General features: G+C 46.6%; 1 protein-coding gene across 6 annotated transcripts in view; it reads right to left on the reverse strand.

Moving 5' to 3' along the window:
• The window catches only part of ACSL6 (acyl-CoA synthetase long chain family member 6), a 59,249-nt gene that overhangs the window by 23,006 nt on the left and 13,659 nt on the right, over window positions 1-22,584 (reverse strand). For 4 of the 6 annotated variants that reach the window (XM_088063482.1, XM_088063481.1, XM_088063480.1 and 1 more), the window contains 8 exons: window positions 8,491-8,711; window positions 6,776-6,890; window positions 5,921-5,985; window positions 5,416-5,517; window positions 5,195-5,294; window positions 4,361-4,539; window positions 3,601-3,633; window positions 2,600-2,651 (listed from right to left, as the gene is read on the reverse strand). In XM_088063482.1, the coding sequence (XP_087919608.1) occupies window positions 2,600-2,651; window positions 3,601-3,633; window positions 4,361-4,539; window positions 5,195-5,294; window positions 5,416-5,517; window positions 5,921-5,985; window positions 6,776-6,890; window positions 8,491-8,711 (867 nt within the window). Of the gene's footprint in view, window positions 1-2,599; window positions 2,652-3,600; window positions 3,634-4,360; window positions 4,540-5,194; window positions 5,295-5,415; window positions 5,518-5,920; window positions 5,986-6,775; window positions 6,891-8,490; window positions 8,712-22,385; window positions 22,490-22,584 lie in introns of those variants that run through there. The other 2 variants (XM_005523491.3, XM_088063483.1) reach the window with 2 other exon arrangements.

A 22,584-nucleotide genomic window follows, 5' to 3' on the forward strand; every position in this document is an offset into this window, starting at 1 on the left:
GTTATGGGACAGCTGCAGCTTTTTGGGTTGGGGAACTCCTGTAAACTTTAACCTTCCTTAGCAGTTCTAAGAGTTAACCTAGCAAAAGAGGTGCCTCTTTCTATAAGCCTTTTCCCAGAATTACCACTTTGAGAGAAGAAGGTTGGCAGGGATGCTGCTTTTCTATTTAAAAAATCAATGCCATTTCTGTAACGCTGTTCTTGTTTAATTTACTCACAAAGACAGACCCAGTGAGTGTCCATTCTGTAGAATGGATACCTTGCAATCCATTAATAGCCCAGGAATGTCAATTCCTCCTTATCTTGGTGCCAGGCTTGTTTGACAGTTCTTATAAGCAATAGTAGAACCTTTAAAAAAATAGAAAAACATTTTTCACATTGCCAAATGGGTCTTTCAAGAGCTCCAACACTAATTTGATGGTGTATCCAACAGCATTCTGGGATACAAGCACTTTCCTCCCCTGGGGAGGTCTGGCAAAAAGGAACATGCACTGCCAGGATGGGAGAAACCACTGGGAAGCAATTTTTTTCCACCTGGTTACCAGTGGATCCTTGAGAGAATGACAGTTGATTTCTCTGGAGTAGCCAACATGAAAAATTGTATCCTGACAGTTTGGGGATATCTATGTGCCTTTGGCCCATTTCCAAGTGCTGATGGCTTCTTGGCACTACCATGGAAGATGGTCTTGTCATCCAAGATCAGCAACCTCAGCCTTCCTTTCCTCCCTGGGGAGGCATTGGGGCATCTGATCCTATCAAAGAAAAGCAAGTGTTAAAGTCTGCTCCTGGGGAATTTTTTCTAATTCTACAATTTTTCAGGCGACAAATTCTACAGCAGAGAATTTTATCGCACCACACAAAAATATTTAAAGCCTTTTGGAATTGGAAAAGGCCTAGAGAACATATCCTTTGGAAGAAAATTATAAATTTAGTCACTAAAAATTACATGGGCTATATAAAACTCTTACATCAAAGCACCGTGAGGAAATAGAACAGAGTGTTGATGCAACCTCTAGATAAGGCAGAGAGCGATGTGCAAAGTCCTGCAGCAGCAGAGGATGGCTCATGCATCACAAAGCATTGTTATGAGAGGGTTCAGTTCAAGGTAATTTGCAAAATTGGAAATCTCTGGTTTGGATGGGAGAAGGGAAATTAATTTCCTGGTTGTCCTGTTTCTGCAACTCTGGGCATGTTTTTAAGAAAAGCACAAAATCAGAAACTGGCCCGTGATTGCATCTGCAATTAAAAAAAAAAAAAAAAATAGAAAATCAAAAGAAACCTTCTCTATGCAGAATTTCTTATTTAGAAATAAAAGATACCAACAATAATGTGACTTGAAACAATAATTGCTCTGTACTTGAACATCCACACAAACACACTGTGCCGTGCTGTATCCCTACTGCTCCCATTTGTTCCTGGTCACTTTGTGCTTACTCTGTACATGGCTGATGTTCATGTCCACCACTGGGTTCAGTCTTTCCTGTTTAGGAATTCCCAGTGTTGGAACAAAGCAGAGTCACAGGCTCCTTCCCCTCAGTGCTCTGCCCTGGGCAGTCTGAAGTGCAGATCTCAAAACTAAGGACCATGCACAAAGGTAAAATACCCAAACCCTTTTAACACATCTTTAGTTTATACTTGGAGCTGATAAAGCAGTTGCCTACCTGGTCTGAAGCACAAGTCTTTTCTGGGAGGCGAAGGATGAAGGTGTTCCCTTGTGCTCAAGCCTGACCCACCATCTGAGAAGCACCAGCAGCTCCCAGCATCTTCTGCTGAGACCAAACTGAGGATGCTTTGGTGTAGGAAAATGTGCTCTCCCAAGAGCACAGGTGGATCTGGAAAAGCTGCTCCAGCAGTCTCTGGAGCATGGACCTTCTCTGTAGGCAAGTGCAAAAGCAGTTTCCCAAGCAGTCATGTCTTGTGCATACAGCTTTCAGGGAGATGTTACGGAGGCTGAGTTCTCATGAGTAGGAAATTTCTGCAAGCTGATGAAGACCAAGATCTTCACTGCCTCTGCTAAGAACAGGCAGGAAAATGATGCTGCTCCTCTCTCCAAGAAAAGGAAGCCAGCAGCACATGAGTACCACCACCATGGGCTGCCCAGGCTCATCCCAAACCTCCCCAGCACTAGGTGTCACGAGCAATACACAAGAAGAAGAGACAGAGGTTACAAGGACCTTGGTGAGGCTGGAGACATCAATGTGCTCAGGATACAGAGAATGGAAAATTGTGGAACCACGTTTTAGAGTTTTGGGTTTTTTGTTTTAAAACATTTGCAAGAGATAAATACCAATCAACCAAGTGCTTCACAACTACACAGCAAAACGGGAAGCAGACACATAGGTGGATTTTCAGACAACTGGAAAATCATACTGGCAAAGTGTATGTCAGAGAATTCAATTGAAAAATAAATTATTATTATTTTTTAATTTGCATATATATACAGAACCTATATATTCTTAAATATTAAAAATGCCTAGAATAAATGCCTAGAAACATCATTTCCATATCAGTATAACAGCAAGTTCACATGTATGGAGGTGGGATTAATAATTAATTTCATAAGCTATTCTAAGATTTCAAGATTAAAGTGCCTCTTTTACCTGTAGTGCCACTAGTAAAACAGACAATTGACAGATCTTCTGGTCGAGGAGGCTAGAAATGCAAAAGGAGATTAGGAAAATCACACAAGACAAATAAAGATGTGTCAGTGGTAGAGACTGTTGGCATTGTAGAAACCTAAACCTATTTTTGCTCTGGCATCAAAAGCTATCATTCCCCTCAGCATATATAACCAGGTTTCTTCAGCTGATGCAGACTCTATTCCTCCCTTTATGCTGTGCTCCAGCTGTACTAAGGGCATGCTTTAGTGTTCATCTCACAGTATTTTCCAAGCCACCATCTATATCTGTAGATGAAGACAACTTGAGATAATTCATCAATTTCCAGATCAGTTCTGGAAAGAACTCCACAACAGGGGTCAGGATTCCAAAGCTGCTGATTGTTCCCATTTCCAGCAGCATCTCTGTATTCTCAGCACCACCCCATACATGCAATATTTTGGGTCATGAATGACTAAATAAGTTTGAATATCAGAAGCTGCTTTTGAGAGTTTTTTATGAATATGAGCAGCAAGTGAAAAATACCAAAGCAATTTTCCCAAAATATCCCATATAAATACTGCCAAGCAGTGCTTCTGAACTATAGGAGCCCCAGCAGAAAGTGAAGGGTATAGAGACATTCCCCTAGTGTCACTAGGATAAGGTAGTGGAATTAGGGTATCTTAACAATGGCATTTAATTACTGTCCCATTAACATGTTAATAGCAGGATGAGCTATCTCAGTTAAGTGTTCCAGGTAGAGGGAATAAAGCTAATATTGCACATTGTTCCCTATGGGGGTGGTGAAGCCCTGGCACAGGTTGCCCAGAGAAGCTGTGGCTGTCCCATTCCTGAAAATGTTCAAGGCCAGACTGGACAGGACTTGGATCAAGTAAACACCCATGGAAGGTGTCCCTGCCCATGACAGGGGGTTGCAAGGAGATGAGCTTTAAGGTCCCTTCTGCTGCAGTTGTAAGTGGGAAAAGCAAAATGCCAACACTCACCACAGGCACATGTCGACTCTCACGGCCACAATCCTGGAAGAGATTAAAGTAACAAAAGTGATTTACACTTTAATTCCTGCAGTGTAACCCACTTGTTAATAACCTGCAAACCACTAAGGGAGAGTGTGGGCTAAAGAAGACAAATTCCTAGCTGGCACTGAGGTCATCTTCACTATCCTGAGTTTCTTGCCTTAACTGCAGTGCCTTCCTTGGATTTCAAGTAGTGTTTGGGTTGTTTGAGCTGCATGCAGGGTGTTTCAAACAAGTGTGAGGCTCTAGGCTACATGTAGTGTGGGTGAGGGTCCATAGTGACCAACCAACCACTATACACCATGATGTGACCAGACAGTGGTTAGATGACTTGTTTTCCTACCCGTAATTCCGCTGAGTCTCTTTCCCATGATCATTTTCTACTTAGCCAAAGTAACAGGCTTGAGCCATGATTTTACAAGGCCTTCCTTTTGTAAAGTTTTACTTACTGGTAACATTGTAGGACAGTGTCGCAAATAACAACCCCCTTCCCATGCTTAAATAGCAGCTGATAGCGTATTTGATAAAGAATTAAAATGTTGGCTCTGCTATCAACAAAGAATAACACTGAGAGGCAAGTGCACCCAGCATCAGTATTATCAGCCACAAGCTGGTTTTTTGTGCTCTCCAGACACTGAACCTGGCACTCAATTCACAAGTCTCTGTACACTGTACTGTCTTTTTACAGATATTACAAGAAATAGTAAAAGGAGAGGGAGAGCAAACTCACTTCTACCTCCTGCATGGTCTGGATGCGAACCCCACAGCGCCTCCCTCTCTCTGTCAGCTCCTTCTCAAATGGGTCCATCAGGATGATAAAGCTCAGGCCTGGTGTTTCTCTCCTCTCCACATGGTCAAGGAGTAGCCTGGCTTTTTCAGGCTTGTCACAAATGACTGTGGAAATGTCAGCTGCAAGAAAAACAGCCAAACAAAGTGTTTGCAGTAAATCTTTTTTAATGCAGGCTTATAGCTAACACTGCATCAGTTCTGATAGTCACTCCAGGCTACACCAGAAATCTCAGCATACAACACGTGCTTCTCTTGAAACATGAAAAAAAATGCAACCTTAGCTAACCTAAATCAATGCCAAAGATGTTGCTGACATTTATGATTATTCTGGGATTCAGTTCAAAATATTCCCACACAGATTAAAAAGTCTAGGAGGTAAAATATCAAGCAGAACAGGAGTGGGTGGCCATGGAGAATTCCCACATCCAGAGCAGCCCTTATCCATGGCTATGCACAACTGGGCATGTGGAAAATGCAACAGGGGCAGCACAGGGACACACAGCTCGTCAGGAACCTCTTTAAATGAATTCTAGACACTCAACAAGTATAATTACAATGCCCCATCCCTGGAAGTGTTCATGGCCAGGTTGGATGAGGCTTGGAGCAACCTGGTCTAGTGAAATGTGTCCCTGCCCATGAAGAGGAGTTGGAACCACATGAGTCCCTTCCAACCCAAACCATTCTAGGATTCTGTGATCATCTGTCTTTTAGAAGCAGAAAATGAACCATATTCTAAGCAACAAAACTGAGAAGATCACATCAGTTTTGATTTTACCTGTGTTGACAATGTACCGAATGGCTCCAGGACCTAAGGTGTCATACAGGGGAACCACCACCATGGAATAGGTATAGCAAGCCAGCTCAGAGATGATCCACTGCAGGAGAACATGGAAGCATAAAGGTGAGAAGGGACCATGAGAGCACATATAACTTGAGAACAAGCTGACAGGTCAGGAACATTATTAATACAATATCAAGTTGGACATAAAGTCTCACCTCTGGACGGTTTTGAGCAAAGACACCAATGAACTGCTTTGTGCATGGCTTGCAGCCCTGCTGCAAAAGGCCTGAACCTAGAGCTTCTGCTCTTTCAGCCACCTGGAATTTGGAGAGGAAATAATACATAAAAAAAGGGGAATATAAACAATACCAAATTAAGCAAAGACTTACAGGGAGGCTCTCAAATTATTGTATTTCCTATCTAAAAGTCCAATTTCTATGTTATCATGAACCATCATTAGCTGACTAGCAGTTGATGAGGTTGGCAATGCCCCATGGCTCCAGAGTGCCTCAGTGTTGCTGTCAGGAATGGGATCATGGCATGGAGCCAACCCCTGAAAGCTGACACACCCCTCTAACACCTGGATATGCCCAGGTGGGACACCAGGAAGCATCACATGGTGCATGAGCAACATCGTAGTCTAACGTGCAGGCACGCCAACACTCCTTCTTGTGCTGGGCAGGGGAAGACAATGCACAGTGGGTGTCACCTCCAGCTCACCTCCTTGTAGGACAGCCACTGGTAGGGCTGCTTGGGCTTCCTGAACCCCAGGCAGGGGCCATTCTCTGAAAGACACAAGCAGAGATAATGAGTTATGGGGGGGCAGGAGTTAACACATGGGGCCATAATGTGGGAGAGCCCTCCAGGAGTAAATCCATAGTTATTGGGTTGGTTCTCACAGCAATCTCCAGCAAATTACACACACAAGTGCATCTGATGGGAGCTGCTGTGATCCCCCAAAAAGGCTTCTGTCTTCCCAACTGATAGCTGTTTGCCCCAAACAGCCTCATTAAAAGACACTTCTCAGAAGGTGACATGAGCATTAGTGTCTGAAATAATAGCACTCATCCCAAACATCAGCTCCCACTACTTACACTGCCTTTTGATTTAAAAAGGTGAAAACTACTATATTTAGTCCAGCCTACTCTGGAGGAAGGTAAAACAACATGCAGCTGTGCATGACCAGATGAAAATTTGAAAAGTTTGAATAATTTGCTAATGGTACCTACTTGCAGAAATCCATTCCTCCATACACCTACCATGTCCTTTATTTACCCATCTTGTGGGGAAGAATATGTGCAGTTTCATTGGGGGTTTTTATGGTACCAAAAAGAATAATCTGACCATGACACTATTGTATCCAATGAGGCAGGACACCATAAACAGCAGACACAGAAATAATTAAGATAGAGCAGGGAAGAGTCATCATGGCTATTTGGAGTGGGAAACAATGTCTCTCAAGTGTGTGAGAGCTTTGTGACAATATCATTGACTGTGGGGTAAGAACATCTGCATGGCCTGGTCCCCACCTCTCCTAACTTCTGATCCTAGGCCTTCTCACCACTGTGTTCTCACCAGAGATGTTGAATCCCCTCCTGAAGACCTCATACATGGTCCTGGCATCATCGTAGTAGTGCGTCAGCAGCTGCGGGCTGTCCCCAATCACTGAGCGGCGTGCCCCAGCCAGGCCCTGTGTGAAATGAGGTGACTGAGATGACACAGCCATCAGCACTGTTCAAGGGCTGGGAGATGGGGAAACCCCCACCACAAAGCAGCACACTCCCCAAATACCAGCAGGTATTCTGTGACCACCACCTGCCCAAAGACACAAAGGGATGTGAGAGGGGGAACATTGACCTCAGCACCTCAGGGACACAGTCATAGAGGAGCATTTGATCCAGCTCATTGTCACTGAGATCATTGATATTTCCCTAGGGAATTTAATAAGGAATTATGGGTCTCGAAGTAATGGACTGGGGATGTGCTGGGGGAAGCAGCTGCTCTGGGCACCACAGGTCTCCAGGACTAGCACCTCCACAAGGACATCCAGGCCAACATGAAGGACAGACTAAGGCACAGGCCAGCCCCCAGTGCCATGAGCTCAGCAGAGGTGTTTTAGGTGTGGGCATCCAGGGTGAGACTGACCAAACCAGGACTGCACTGGAAAAAACAGCCTAACTAAAGCCCTAACCACAGGGAAAAACCATCTTGAAAAATGTTAATTACTCACACCCTTTTAAAAAGCTGTTGGAATTAAAGACAATGATGTTTTAGAGGGACCATCACAAAAGGCTTTAAAAATTCTCATCCCACTTTCAGATATTAAAATAAGCAGAGACAATATTCAGAAATATTTTTGTTCTTTAAAACAGAATGGCATCATTAGAGCCTTTTGCAAGCATAACAATTAAGGCAACTCCTCAGCCTCTAATTACCTAAGTAAATGCTTACCTAAGGTTTACTTTTTCTTACTACTACCAAGTTTGCAGCCCCAAACTCAGCAATGGGCACACATGAAGAGTGCTGGGTGATCTGTTCTCATCAGCTGTTGCCTTTCCATTGTTTCTCCCATGCAATGGCAGTGCCTCTAATTTTTGGCCATGGATGGTTAAGCAAAGTGATGACCAAAATTTTACTGAAAATCTAAGAGAATAACATGCTCTATTCTAGTTTTTTAGTTTACAGAAAAAAATAAATTAAGGGGTGAAGTGATCCACGGCACAGTGCATTACATGGTTGACTTCAGGATGAGGTGGGAAACTTCCAAAACAACAAAAGAAAGCCTTCCTGGCATCCCCTGTGGACATAGATTTGTAGAAACAAGTCCAGAGGGGGCCATGAAGGTGATTAGAGGGATGGGACACCTACCCTATGAGGAAATGTTGAGACAGTTGGGGTTGATCAGCCTGAAGAAAAGGCTCCAGGAAGACCTTAATGAAGGGGGCCTACAAGAGAGCTGGAAAGGGACTTTTTACAAGGGCACATAGTGACAGAACAAGAGGTAGTGGCTTTACACTGCAATAAAGTAGGTTTAAATTAGATACTAGGAAGAAATTCTCCCTGGTGAGGGTGGTAGGGCGCTGGCACAAGTTACTCAGAGAAGCTGTGGCTGCCCCATGCCTGCAAGTGTTAAAGGACAGGCTGGAAGGGGCTCGGAGCAGCGCAGTTTAGTGCCCATAGCAGGAGGTTGGAATGAGATGATCTTTAAGTTCCCTTGAAACCCAAACCATTCTATGACTTCCAGGCATGCAAATCTTGGAGAAAGCCAGCGGGGGTTGCCGTGGCCTCACCTCAACTTCTTCTGACTGCATGTGCAGGTCACAGGGTGGCTTCACAGCCCTGGGCCGGCTGGCAAACCAGTAGGCGACGACAGCTGCAAAGGCACCGATGCCCACCAGCGCTGTGGCCGGCAGGTTGCGGAAGAACTGGCTGAGGTCATCGAACTCGGGGAGCCGCAGGCTCCGCAGGATTTCCTGAGCCTGCATCTTCTCCACCAGTGAAACGGCAAACTCTGCAAGAGCCAGAAGGATGGGTCAGGTCTGGTGAGGTCAGGCTGCGGATGGGCAGAGGCAGCACGGACCTCTGGGGAGGGGAGAACATGCTTTGCCTCATCAGCCATTGCAGACACCCTGCTCTGCTGAGTCCTGGGGCTGCCTGCCAATAGCCACCTTAATAATATAATACACATACATATATATAATAATATAAAACAGAGAAAAACACCATCTGTGGAAGAGATAGAAGAAAGGAGGAAGCATCTGTAGCAGGGTGAGCAAAAGCTCACTCCCTAAGCACAACCAAGTACCAATGTACAGGAGGTGATGCAGCTGCAGTTATCTGGACTGAGAGATGCTGGGACAAGCTTTGGGATCCAGCTATGACCCCTCAGGGCTGCTAGGAGCTTTCTCTGCCTTCCCTGAGCAGGAATGCACAGCCAGTTGTGCTGGGCTCAAAGAGTGGGAGCTGCTTCTGGGAAAGGCAAGGTCACACTGTGGATCAGGCATCAATCCAGACTGCTGCAGCAGGTTGCCTTGCTTTTCCCTTTTGCACATACAGAAACAGCACCAGAGATAAGGAGCCAGGCAGGTGGCTCACTGCTCCAGACTGAGAGGTCAGGCTGCCCTCAGGGGACTCATGTTTGGGTTTTGAATACACAAGAAGCATTTTAAATAACTCCTGTTTACAGTGACAGCCCCATATCAGCTCCACACTGGGGAGTCTCCAGTATCAGCCAGCCCTCTGAAGGATGAGCCAAGCAGGTGCTGCCCAGAGGGAATCCAAACAGTTAAGGTTTCCCACAGCTCTATTTATGGCTTTACAAGAGTCAAAGTCTTAAAAAAGTTTTTCAGCCACATGAGCCCAGGCAGCCCCTTCCCTCTTGCCCTCTGGCCTTACTCCAGCTTGTGGAGCTACATAGCTTCACTTCCATGAGGGGGTCACCACTTCACACACAACAGCACCACTAACACAAAGTTGCTTTTTTCCTGCTGGAAACAGCATCTGGGCTGCACTATCCTGAAGTCCTGAGGGTCAGGACTATCCCCTAGTAGCTTTCTCCTATGTTTGTACCAAGTGATCATTGGGGCTGGCACAGGCTGGGTGGTGAACAGGGGGGCACCCCTTGCACAAGACTCTGGAGAAGGATTGTAAGTTTGCAGAAGGGAAAAAAAACAAACAACATAACAAACAATTAACCTCATTGACTTTTGGGTTATGAAATGATGAAGGCACCAGCAAGGGGACAGTGACACAGAGCCCATGATCAGGGTCATCCGTCTCCCCCTGAGAGCTCTGGCCCAAACGCCAGGCTGCTCCCTGATGCTGACCCAACATCCCACAGTCTCCTCTGCTCCCAGAGAATTCCAGACTGCAAATCCTCTGTGACCACAACCAGCCTCTTTAAGAATGGTTGAATCCCTCCAATAATCACATCCAGATTATGTTACTGGGAATTACCCACACAGGAGATCATTTTCTCCTGAGATCTGAGCATCTTTTCAGAAATCTCCACATTGATAAAATACTATGTGACTACAACGATGCTAGGATGAACTGTGACAGTGGTGAAATACTGGCACAGGTTTCCCAGAGAAGCTGTGGATGCCCCATCCCTGGAAGTGTTCAGTGACAGGCTGGATGGAGCTTGGAGGAAGCTGGTATAATAAGGAATCCCTGGTCATGGCAGGGCAATCAGAACTGGACAGGGTCCCTTTCAAACCAAATCATTGTGGGACAAAATGATTCTATGAACTGAGAGAATACTGATTTTTCCCCTCAATATTTCTCAACAGCAGACTATGAAAAGCAGCCTGACAAACATACTTTTACTACAAAAATTGGGAGAGCTTAGCAAGGGAGCTATTAATTTACTGATGAGTTGCCAATTTGTGCAAAAGCATTTCAGCAAGTCCCTGTTAAGACTGTCTGCTCCCAGAAACAGCCTATCCCATCAAAAGCAGCCACCCAGTTTGCTGATATCTTGGTTTGAAAAGACAGGTGTCAGCTAAGGAAGGCAGAAACCTCCCTTGAAATGGAAAAAATATAACACACACCTCCATCCCGAATTATAATCTTGAAATCAAGGGGCTCTCAGACAAAGATACGGGAATAACAGTTCTTAACTAGGAAAATTAAAATAAAAATGCAAATGCAAAAAAACTCCACTAACAGACAGAATACAGCCTGACACCCTGTTGGTCAGGGTGTTGGTAGCAGTCCAGTTAAATGGTGGCTGCAGTCCTCCTGGAGTGACAGATGTGGTTCTGTTGCAGCAGTGATCCTGTAGAAGGGTGTAGTTTTCCACTGAAGGTCCAGTGGTGTAGATGGGTCTGGTCTTTCCTCTGGGAATCCATTGGAGAAAGGCTGCCTGTGGTGTTCTTTGATTATATCCAGGTAGGAATACTGGGCTCCTCCCCCTGGGTGGAGCATCTCCCAATGGGATGTTATAATTTTATCAGTTGTGCAGTGAGACAATGTCCCACTAACAGCAAATATCCCCCTGGAGGGAGCATAGGTCATGGAAGAGATAAAGAACACTGCCACAGCTGGTTTTAACAGATGGCAATAGAATACATACTTCTGGTTGCATCTTGCATTGTATTGTAACCCAAGACAGCTGGTTACACTCAAATCTTGGGAATTACTTCCTCAACAGCAGCCTGGAAGTGCTGTTTTGTATCCATCCATGCAGTTAAGTTGAAAGTGGAAAGCTGGGAAGGTGCCTGTGGGAACAGCACTGCCATGGGCGGACGCTTGGCTACAGCCATATGCTTCTGTCCTGCTTCTGCCCTGCTCTCAGGGATTGCCTGGGGGGAAGCAGGATCAGGCCTTTACATCTATCTGGGTCAATGGCATCCATGGGCATCTAGAGCTCATAGCATCAACAAAAGGATCATGAGAGTCAGGGCTGCAATTTCTGTTCACATTCAATTTTGGCACAGCAGAGTTCACCCAACTTGCCTTTTGCAATAGTTAATCCTGGGGTTTGCATCCCAAAGTGATCAATGATGAATCCATACTTGATCTGCTCCAAGCAGCCAACCTGCCCTGGGATGGTGGCCAGGAAAGGGGCCCAGGTGTGTTTGGGATGATCAGAGAGAACTGCCTCACTCTCTCCCTATACCTACGGAAAGAGGGGTCAGGGGTGCCTGGATCACAGCCTCCTCTGATAAGTCAAGACAAACAGGTGAACACCTCATGGTCACGTGCTCTGGGAGTACATTTCTCATGTAATCAGGAAAATAAATAATAGTAATTTAAACCCAGCACATTTGGGCTGGGTTACTCATCAGCAAGGCAGCATTGCACTCCAGAGTGCACAGCAATCAGCTGCTGCTGTCACCCAGGATCAGCAGCAGAATGCTCTCCACACCATTTCTCCACCTTTCTGTTACCTTTGTGCCCCATTCCTGCTACCTCTTGGCCCCATTTCTGTTGCCCAGGGGGGATCTACCAGCCTGCTGTAGTTCATGTTCCCCACAAGCAAGCAGCCCTGGGTGCCAGTGAGCAGAGCACAGCACCTGTGCATGTGGCACATAGAAATGCTGACATTTCCATTTATTCCAAATGGCATTTCACATCACCAGATTTCTAAATTATTCCCATGGGAAAGAAAAGAGAAAAAAATATGCAAGGAAGGATGGGAAAAAGTGGTTTGGAGGAAGGAAGGAATAAGTGCTGGAGAAGTGCAAAGAGAGCACAGCCATGGGTAAGAACTGGGGGTGTCTGGCACAGGGGAACTTCCCAGTCTGGGCCCAGGCTGAGCAGGGCTCCTGCAGCCTTGGGGCAGCCAGCAGTGACACTGGGCTCCAGGTCACTCACCAGCCTATGTCTATAGCAATCACCCCCAGAACAGGGCTTATTTATTTATTTTGGTAACAAATGGCTCTCTTGTACAATTTAGTTTTCATCTTTTTCTGCTGGAAGTGATTCTGTGACTCCAGTCAATGGAGTTCAGTGACATAAGCCAGTGTGGGAACAGTCTCAGACTACTGGTGTATGCCTAATGCAATTAAAATTTTACTGGTCCTGTGTGGCCATGTAATCACATCCTTCCTTCCATTCCTGCTTAGGAAGAACAACTCCTATTGGGGCATTTGTATCCTTCTGCCCCCCTGCATCCACAGCGGGATGGTGAAGAGGCGGGTGATTCATTTTATCCTGGAAAGTGGGCAAAGTGTCCCATTACCATCCCTTTATTCAAGCCAATAAAAAGGCCATTTACATAAGACTTCATAGCACAAAACCAAACCCAAATAAGCAGCTTTTCAGTATGTCTGAGAGAATTAATTGTTTGCAGTGGGGAACTCCAAAGCAGAACCAGTGACATGCAATGGCTCAGAGCCCACAGACCCTCTGCTTCTCTCAGAGCAAGCTGGAATATCCCATCAGCAGACACCATGGATCCATGTCCTTGGCTACAGCACTGGCTGCTAACTCATTTCACTGAGGAAACAGAATTTACAAGATCTAAAACATCTCAATCAAAATCATCTCAATCAAAAGACAGGCAGATTTAAAGGGACTTCACTCCAGTGAAACACTACAAGCTTTTTGAACTCTTTTCTCATGTTCAGTTCTGCAGAGCCCAGACCCTGAGATTTATAGTTGTTCTCTTGAAATGGTGTCAGTGACAAAAGATTTGCACAAAGAGGCATCCAGCAAAACTTGGACCACTCTCCCTCACCTTCCAGTGCAGAACAAAAACATGCCTAGTGCTCTGTACAGAGGGCTCAGGGGACTTTGCAATAGGGATTCAAATCACGAATGACACTCCAATTATGACTATGAAAGAACATATCACGAATTATGACATGAAACAACAGAATTTCCATTTGCCAAGGGGAAAGGGAGCATCAGCATTCCTAGGGACACATAAAGCTATTAGTCAGACTGCATCACTGGAAATCACTTGTTTATTTAAAAGAAAGCTGTTGCAATAATTAACATCTTTATGAAAACAAGCACAGAGGCTACCACAGCCATACAGGCAGAGGCATTTAGGGATGTTGTGTATTACTTGCAGAGTACAATCATTCTTATTTTTCCTTTTTCCTCAAACTCCATGTAGGCATGCAGTGGGAAAAGCCCCTGCATCATTAAATGCAGCTCAGGTACCTCTGACCTTCTCCAGCTTGGCCAGAGAGCTCCTGGGACACCACAGGCTGTGAATTCCTAATCACTGCTGTAATTAAAGCCAGAGAGATGATGCCAAGTCAGCCTCCGCTCTGCAGCTCCACGAGTTTTCCCTGTGTAGGCACAGAGGATGAGAAGCTGGATGAGCCTTTAGTTCTCATCCTGGAGCCAGTGTGGGTTGGGTTAGATCCAGGTGAGGAAGTGGGACACCGACCACTCTGCAGCCACCTGGGCTCACATTTCTCTAGATTTTATGGGAACAAATGATCTAATGAGAACTCCTACCACAGACTGTGCTGTGCTTCAGCCACAAATGCAATGCCCAGTTTAATCCAAACCTGCAGATTTTTTTCTCATTTGTTTCACTTAAACAGGAAAATTTGGAAAACTCATGACACTTCACCACCTTTCCATTTTCAACCAGTTTGAGATCAGGTCAATTTATTCTGTTTTAATGATTTTACACTACAGTGTTTATCAAAATGGTAATGCCACACTTTACAGCTGGACAAAGCCAGTGTTAATTACAGAGAAAATGCCATTATGTATTTGTTGGGCATTACAGGGAGCTACTGAAAACCTTACAGAACAACTCCCTGCTGTGAGACAGGAAGCCAGGCAGTCTGCAAGCTTGCAAACTGCTTGAGAAAGAGTAAAGGGTGTGATAAACATAAAGGGGAAAATAGGAACACCAGAAGTATCTGAAACTGTGAAAGAATCGCTGTGTGGAAATCCAGTAAGTAGCCCCAAAATGAAGCAGCAATACTTGGGCCAAATGCAGGACACCTTAGAGCTTCTGTCCCACACATGGAATTGTGGTATAAACACATCACCACAACAGTGACACAGAACATTTCACTGTTCATCCTGCATCCTTCCAGAGCAGCCTGGGCCAGGGTGACCTCACAGCCCTGACCCACCACACTTATTTGGATGTGTGTACAGGGACCCTCTGTACTCTGCAAGGGTTAATCAGCCTTGATTCACATGGGATCCAGCAATTACTAGGATTATTGATCTAGCCAAGGCTAATACTACCTAAAACTTTCTGAAATGATACCTGCTTTTGCTCCACTAAAGTGACCTATCTCACTATAGCCCTTTTCTCCATTTAATGTCTCTCACCTTCAGACACATCACCCTAAGCCATCTCCCACAGCCTCCACATGATGCATCACTGCTTTGATTTTTGGGACAGCACATTTTCATAAAAACTGTGTTTTCCATTAAAAAAACATACCCTCTACCTACCAAAACCAGACCAAATTGAACTCTTACAGGTGCTTAATTTTACTCACTGAGCAAAATAATTGCCTCTGCAGTGCACAACCACAATTACTACATTTTACTTAGATCACACAGTTCTTTTCAGGGCCAAATAATAATACAGGACTCAAATCCAAGGCATTTGGCCTCATTGACTGTGGTTCCACTATAACTCAATGAGTTATAACTGGGAAGGGGAAAAAAATAAAAAGAGGGTGGGAAAAAAAGGAAATGGTTTAGGGATCAAATTAATTTTTTTGGATTATTATGCCAGTGCTCAGGCAACATAAGTGTAAGAGGCAATGAATAGCAAACAAGGGAGGACAGGCACATGGTGCCTGGGAGGCTGTGGCACTTCTCTGAGGAGCAGACACTAGAGAAGCATCCCACAATCAAGAAATGTTATAAAAGCAGTTTATAACTTTCATATTCTATTTATATTAACAAAGAATATCTTTCTCGCTTTCCTTTGAGAATCAGACCCATCCAATCTGTGAAACTGGCCTTTTGCCAACATGACTATTAAAAAACAGAGTTTCAATAGTACCTAAGCCTCTTTAGCTCGAATTGCTTTTGTGATGGCAGAGCCAGCTGGGGGCTTGGTGCACCCCAAACTCAGGGTCTGGGGCATGGGAGCAGACATGGGGCTGCAGCAATGCCACCAGGGACTGTCCCCATGCCCCTGCCTCCCCACTCACCCTCTCCCAATGCCCTCCCTCCCATTCAGCAAGGCAGAGTTATCCACAGTGGAAAAAGGCTTTGCATCCAGGTCAAGCCTTGGATCTGCGGGAGAAGAATAAGGCAAATAAACTTCATGGCAAGGAGGCCAGCCTTGCTTTCCTGTGTTCTCTGGTGAGTGGGTGGGTGAGTGAGTAGAGCACAGGGATGGATGAAAGAGACAAGTTCAGCATATAGCTGGGGCTGTGATATAAACTTGGCTGAGTGGTGTATTATTTTTTAAGGAGAGACAGGCAGTTTCACTCAGAACAGAAAAAAAACGTCTCAGGGAAAAGGCTGCTAAAGTACTGGGTCCCATTTTTATATGGTATTTACACACATGTAATTGCATAGCTACATGCATGGATGTAAATGCTTGTGTGTGCATGTGCATATATGTAAAATATATATAAAATGTAGAATTTCCCCCCAGTCTGAGTGAATGATGATTAACAGCACTAATTGCATAATAACCATGTGCTCCTAGCATGACTGTAGAAATATCTCACTCCTTAAAAAAACATAAGTAGCTGGTTCATGAACAGCCTGGGTGTGACCATGGTATCACATTTCCCCATGGTTCCAGGGAACAGAGCTAATGGCAGACCACTGCACTGGGCTCAGGCGCTTTGCTGACGCTCCAGCTTCCATCCACCTTCCTGACAACCCCAACCCCAAAGGCAGGGCACAGACAAAGGATGGGAATCTCCAAGCAACCATAGGAGCAGCACTGGCCTCTGCTCCCTCCTGCTCTGCACTGCTGGGAAATGTATTTGCAAAATGCAAGATCATTGCAAGCATCCACTAAAAACAGAAAAATGCTAACAAGGAGCTCAGTGTCCTGAAAGAGACCAGAAACCACGTGTAAATAGAAGTATTTAAAGTATCTAAAATATCTGCAGCATATTGGTCCCTTGCCTAAAGAAATTATTCAATAAATAATTCAGTGCTAATCGGAGATCTTACTTTAGACATTTGAGATCTTTCAGAGAGCAAAATCCAGCCCCCAGCTGTCTGGAAATGCCCCTTGCTCAGAGCCATGCATGGACCACCAACTCATCCTCCTCTCTCTGCACGGGATCCCTCTTCATCCACTGATACCAAATCGTCATGGAAAGCTCCATCCTCCATCCCACACCTCCTTACCCACTCAGTACCCATCAGACATGTGAACCAACCTAAAAATACCTTGTGCACTCCTGAGCAGAGCAGTGTAGCAGCCTTCAGAAGCCACACATGACTCACACACATGGAAAAGCCCTGACTGGGAATGTGGTCCAAATCTGCCACTCCTCTAGATAACAGAGCATCAGGAAGCCAGTACAAGCATTTTAAGTTTCCTACCAAAAGGGAAAAGCTCAACAACTCTGCCGTCCCTGAAATCTATCAGTTGCCTTAGGCACAGTAACACAAAAGCTCCTCTAACTGCTGAAACACCCTTGAGGGGCTATCCAGCACCAGCATGATCATCACAAGGTTTCACTGACCAGGCTAAAAACCTCAGCCTGTGGTTGCAGAGGGTGGAGTTCAGATGGGAAAAACCTACGTGGATATTTTTGCACCCACTATCCCCTTCATCATATTAATCTTGTTCCACTTATGCCAGGGTAGCTTCTGTGTGCTCACCCCAAGTCAGGCCATTCCTCCAAACTAAAACATAACCCGGCCAGGAGGAAAAGCAAACCACCAAAGTTGTGGGGTTTTCTGGATGTCTTCAGTTCTCTGAAGCCTGCTCACAAACCTAGGGTCCAAAATTAGCACAGGGGCTGCAAAGTTCTGTCTGGGGAAACCACAGCTTGATCCCTCCCTGTCTGCTTCTCTGGCTCACAGGCAGCAAAGTCCATAGGAGCATCCCACTGAGGTGACTGAAGCAGGAGAGAATTTGCCACTGAGCTCTATGGCAAAGCTTGCAGGTGGCAGTGAACCTTGCACATATTTTCTGGGCTCATGCTGAAGTGCCATGTGCTGCTGGCATTGTCACACAGGGCTGGATCCTGACAGTTCATCCTGGGACTGCTCCTGCCAGAGCTGGGGCTTCATTCTGGACACTGCTCATAGAACACCTGCAAAGCTCCCTCCTTCCCACAAGTACCCACAAGCAATTGTCAGCTTCAGAAGAATGAGGATTGTTGGGTTTTGGCTTTTTTTATTTTTTACTGACGTTGATTGTTGATTGTCCCATATACTATATGGTTCTTGAATACGCTGTGTCAGGCAGCAAACAAACAGCTTAAAGAATGGTGTAAAAATAATTATCTGGGGCAGAGTACAAAGAAGCACTGAATAGAAAGGGAGAAAGAAGCTGTGCCCCTGACAGCTGGCTTGGCAGAGCAGAGATGTGAAGGTGCTTTGCAAAAAGCTTGATGGCTTGTTGACAGGGAAAGTTTTGATGTTTACCTTTAAATATTGAATTTAAATAAACCTTAGTAGTGTCTGTTGAAGCTTTGGTCCAGCTAAGAACTCCAGTCACCTGAAGGCTCTGCAGTGTCAGTGCAGAGGTGCAGGGACCACAAGGGGACTTACCCTTCAATGCAGCCAGGTGAGATTTTCTCCCCTCCTCAGCTCACTGCCCAGCTCAGTTTCAGTCTCCACATGAACATGCCATAGCCAGGCCCTCTGTGGTGATCTCACTCTACAAAGCCCCTGGCCCATGGCCGGGTGGAGGCAAGGAGATTATGGGTACAATGCCAGGCAGGGAAGAAGCTGGTACCACAAGTATGCATTGCCCTGGCTGTTGAGGACTGTCTCTGCTGTCCCCACAGCATGTCACTGCCAGACAAAGGCACACATGCAAGCAAGTCCCTGCACTGCCAGTTCCCAGTTCTCCATGACCATTCACACTCTGCCCTTGGCTGCATCTGGAGGGTCACTGTGTGAGACTGGTCACAGTGACACAGGGACAGCTGAAGGGACAGCCCTGGCCCTGCTCTCCTGCTGCATGTACAAACTGCACAGGTCTGAGTCCTGCTGGCTTCTGCAGGGTGGGATGGATGACCCCAAGTCACACCACTGCTGGACTGGGTCAAGAAGGGCCCTTTGCCTTACACCCACACTGGGGCACATGGCTGTTGGCACAGAAATAACTGTCCTGCTATAGAATCAGAAAAAGTGGTTGGTTTACAAGCAAATCCCCACTTGGCATGATCAGATGGCATCCTAGTGGGAGGGTGGGGTCATGTCCTCCCTGCATGACTCCCTGACCCACCACACACCCACCTCCACCCCTGCCTGGAGCACAACTTGTGGAGCCCACACAGACTGGGATGCCCCACCATATTCCAGGCCTGCCAGGACAAGGAGTCCTCCTGACCATCTTCCCCTTCCATCACTCCCACACCCACCCTGCCTTTCCCAGGCACCAACACAAATATTTGTGCACGAGTCCAGAGGTACTGATCCAGCTGCAAACCCTTTGTTAGTCCTGCAGAGGATAGGGAAGAACAGGAATATTTTGAATACCACTTCCAGGTGTTCAGGTGTTAGCCTGCATTGTCTCTCTGACAGCTCAGACTGGACCAAAACACTTTATCAAACTTCAATTTTGTGTTGTGTTCTGCAATATCAACAGTTATGTAGCAAGTGTTCACAGCAGGGCTAAGCAGGCCAGACTGCAGATGGCATTGCCTCCAGCCATGAAGATCCTAGAAATTTGGTCTGTTGCTGTCTACAGAAGGTTGCCTGTGCGTTATCACACCACAGATTTTCATCTTCTCCTGCAGATGTAGAGAGAGACCTCACAGTTTGGACCATATCATAGCCAAACAGTGCTTATTGAAAGGAACAATTCTCTTTATGCCAATTCTATAGTCTGAAGAGCTCCAATACTTACTGACCTGCCACTGCAGTTAAAGCAAAACCATATAAAAAAGGAGAGGACTGAAAGGCTTTGCCAGCTTTGTGTCAAACACATGCCCATGAAGACAGTACAACTGTCACACTGGAAACTGAAATGAGAAAATTACATCAAAAATGAGAGTTTACAAAAATGTAACAGTAGTGTCACTAACTATAACAAATACAGTTGTATCCCTCTCTTAGAGTTAGCTGATTGTAATTAGACCAGGTTAATTACCAAGAAAGTGCCCTGCAAGTTCATGGAATCACAAATGTGTTGGAAGATTCACTGAAGATCATCCAGCCATCCCCCACACAATGGGCAGAGATGCCCTTCACTAGATCAGATTGCTCAGGGCTCCATCCAACTGTAGTTGTAGTGCTTTTCTAAAGGACCCTGTGTGCACAGATGGGAAGGAGTGAGGGGATACCAAAGGTTAAGAACACATGGAGAAGGCAGAATTTCATACAGACTCTGTGCATACAGAACATGACTGCCTGAATCCGCTTCAGGTTTTATCCCAAAACAAACCAGAAACTGAAGGCAGCCTTGAAAGCTTTCAAGGCTTATTTGGCAACCTTGTAGTGCAGTAAGGGGCAAGAAAATAAAGGGGCAGGTCATGTGCCAAAAAGCCAACAGAAAGCAACTCCACCTTCCCACTGCAGGTGGGGGACAGCAGCAGGGACAGCAGTCGGGGCAGGAGCAGCATGATGCAGCAGCCTTGCTTGCTGCACAGACCTGCCTGCTCCTGCCATGCCCTCTGCCTGCCTGGGCTCTGTGCCAGCGGCCTCCAGTCAGGACTGAAACACGCTGCCTGCAAAGAGCCAGAGCTTCTCAAAATAATCTCTTCTGTACACGAGGGTATCACCATGCTTTTAAAGGAACACAACTTGATGTTTCTCTCTTGCATGGTATCAGTAAAACCGGAGTGATTACTGCAGAAAAGGTCATGGCATTAGGGACACTCTCACTGCTCAGGTGCAGAAGGTTTTCCAAGGAGGCCCCGCAGTGCATACAGCCACCTCTGCAGCTGTACCCAGGGCCACACCTCACCCACCACATGGTACACCTCCAGGAGCAGGCAGGGACCCCTCCACCTTCCAGGAGACTCTCTGAAACTACTGAAACCACCATCCTCCCATTCTCTTCACATCCCCAACCCTCTGCCCCCACAGTGCCAAAGGATGGGACGCACCAGCAACAGGCACATACACAACACAGCAAGCAGGAAACCACACTGTGTCCAGATAGGGGATTTCATGGCTACAGACAAGGTTTTCATGTTCTGTCCCTGACACCAAGGTGCACCCCCATGAGCTCTCACAGCCAACATAGCAGCAGGCTCTCCCCATGTGGATGGAGCATGTTCATGGTTTCATGCTTGAGGAAAGCGTGAATGCACAGCATGGAAGTAGGAACAACACCACACAGTACACCAAATGCTTGCAACCTACCACTGCTGCATAGTTTTGGCAAAGGCAAGTTTTGCCACCAGCTCTGGGAGATCCCTCAGGCAGAGACATACATTGCAGAAAACCTACACTGAAGTCTGTCTGGCTGAAAGTTGAGACACAGAAAGCCTAGAAACCAGCAAGATGTCACAGAATCCCAGTAATTTAGGCTGGAAAAGCCCTCTAAGATTATCGAGTTTCACCATTCTCCCAGCACTGCCAGGCTTGCCACTAAATCATGTCCCAAAGTGCCATATTTGCGCATTTATCAAATCCCTCCGGGAATGGCGACTCCACCGTTCTCCTGGGTAGCTTCTTCCAGAGCTGAAAAATTCTTCTGGTGAATAAATTGTTCTTAATATCCAATCTAAACTTCCCCTGGCACACCTTGAGGTCGGTTCATCTTGTTTTTCCATTAGCTACTTGGGAGGAGACCAACCTCCCCACCTAGCTCCATCCTCCTTTGTAGAGTGATGAGGTCCCTTCTGAGCCTCCTTTTCTCCAGGCTGAGCTCCCCCGACTGCTCCTTATCAGTCTTGTGCTCCACACCCTTCCTCAGCTCAGTTGCCATTCTCTAGACATACTCCAGCAACTGAATGTCTTTCTTGGAGTTGAGGGACCCAAAACTCCACACAGGATTCAAGGTCACGACTAAACAGGTATGCCAGGCTCCGCAGAGCTCCTGCTGTGGGAAACAAGCCCCTATATGCAGGGTCAAGAGTTTGGGGCAATGAACTATGCGGGCAGAGTCCTCCAGGGAAGCCCCAGGTGCCATCCCTGTGACTGGGAGCAGGAGGAGCTGCCCTCGCCGCTGATCCCAGGGGTGCTGGAGCGGTCACCCCGCGCTCTGGAGCTCCGCAGCCCAAGCAGGACCTATGGGCCCGCTGCCTCCAGCGCTAGGAACTCCAGCCAGAGCCGAAGAGGAGCTTTTCCCCTCACTAAGGCTGTTGGAAACACCCCAGCGAAACGAGCCCACCCACCCCAGCAGCACTGGGGTCCCTTCTGCAAAGCCGCCCTGCTTTTTGCGACTTGGCTGTGCTCGGCATCCCCGAGCCCGGCTCGGGTGGAGCCTGCGGCCCCCGGGACCCACCCGGAGGGCCCTGGGATGGGGATCCCGTGTGGAGCCTCCCGGCTTCTCCCAGACCCGGCCGAGCCTTGCCCGAACGCAGCTCCTGGATCCCGCTCGGAGCGCCCCCGGGCTCCTCACACGCGCTGCAATAACAATAATAACAATAATAACAATAATAACAATAATAATAATGAAACCCCCGGCGGGACTCACCATCCGCCGGTCTCCCCGGTGCTCTGATGGCCGGTCAGCTCATGGCCGGGGCTCCTGCCCTCCCGGTCCCCGCACAGAACTGCTGACTCCGGGGCGTCCCTCCCCCTCCCATCCGCAAGCGGCTGAAAGAAGTTAAGCTTGGCTAATATCGGCTTAGGCTGTATTAGCGCAGCAGCGATGCCCGCTGTAACCCTTCAGC

The sequence above is a fragment of the Pseudopodoces humilis genome, chromosome 17, assembly GCF_049639895.1.
Source record: "Pseudopodoces humilis isolate 2021_Gansu_Grassland_sample_001 chromosome 17, ASM4963989v1, whole genome shotgun sequence".
NCBI lineage: Eukaryota > Metazoa > Chordata > Aves > Passeriformes > Paridae > Pseudopodoces > Pseudopodoces humilis.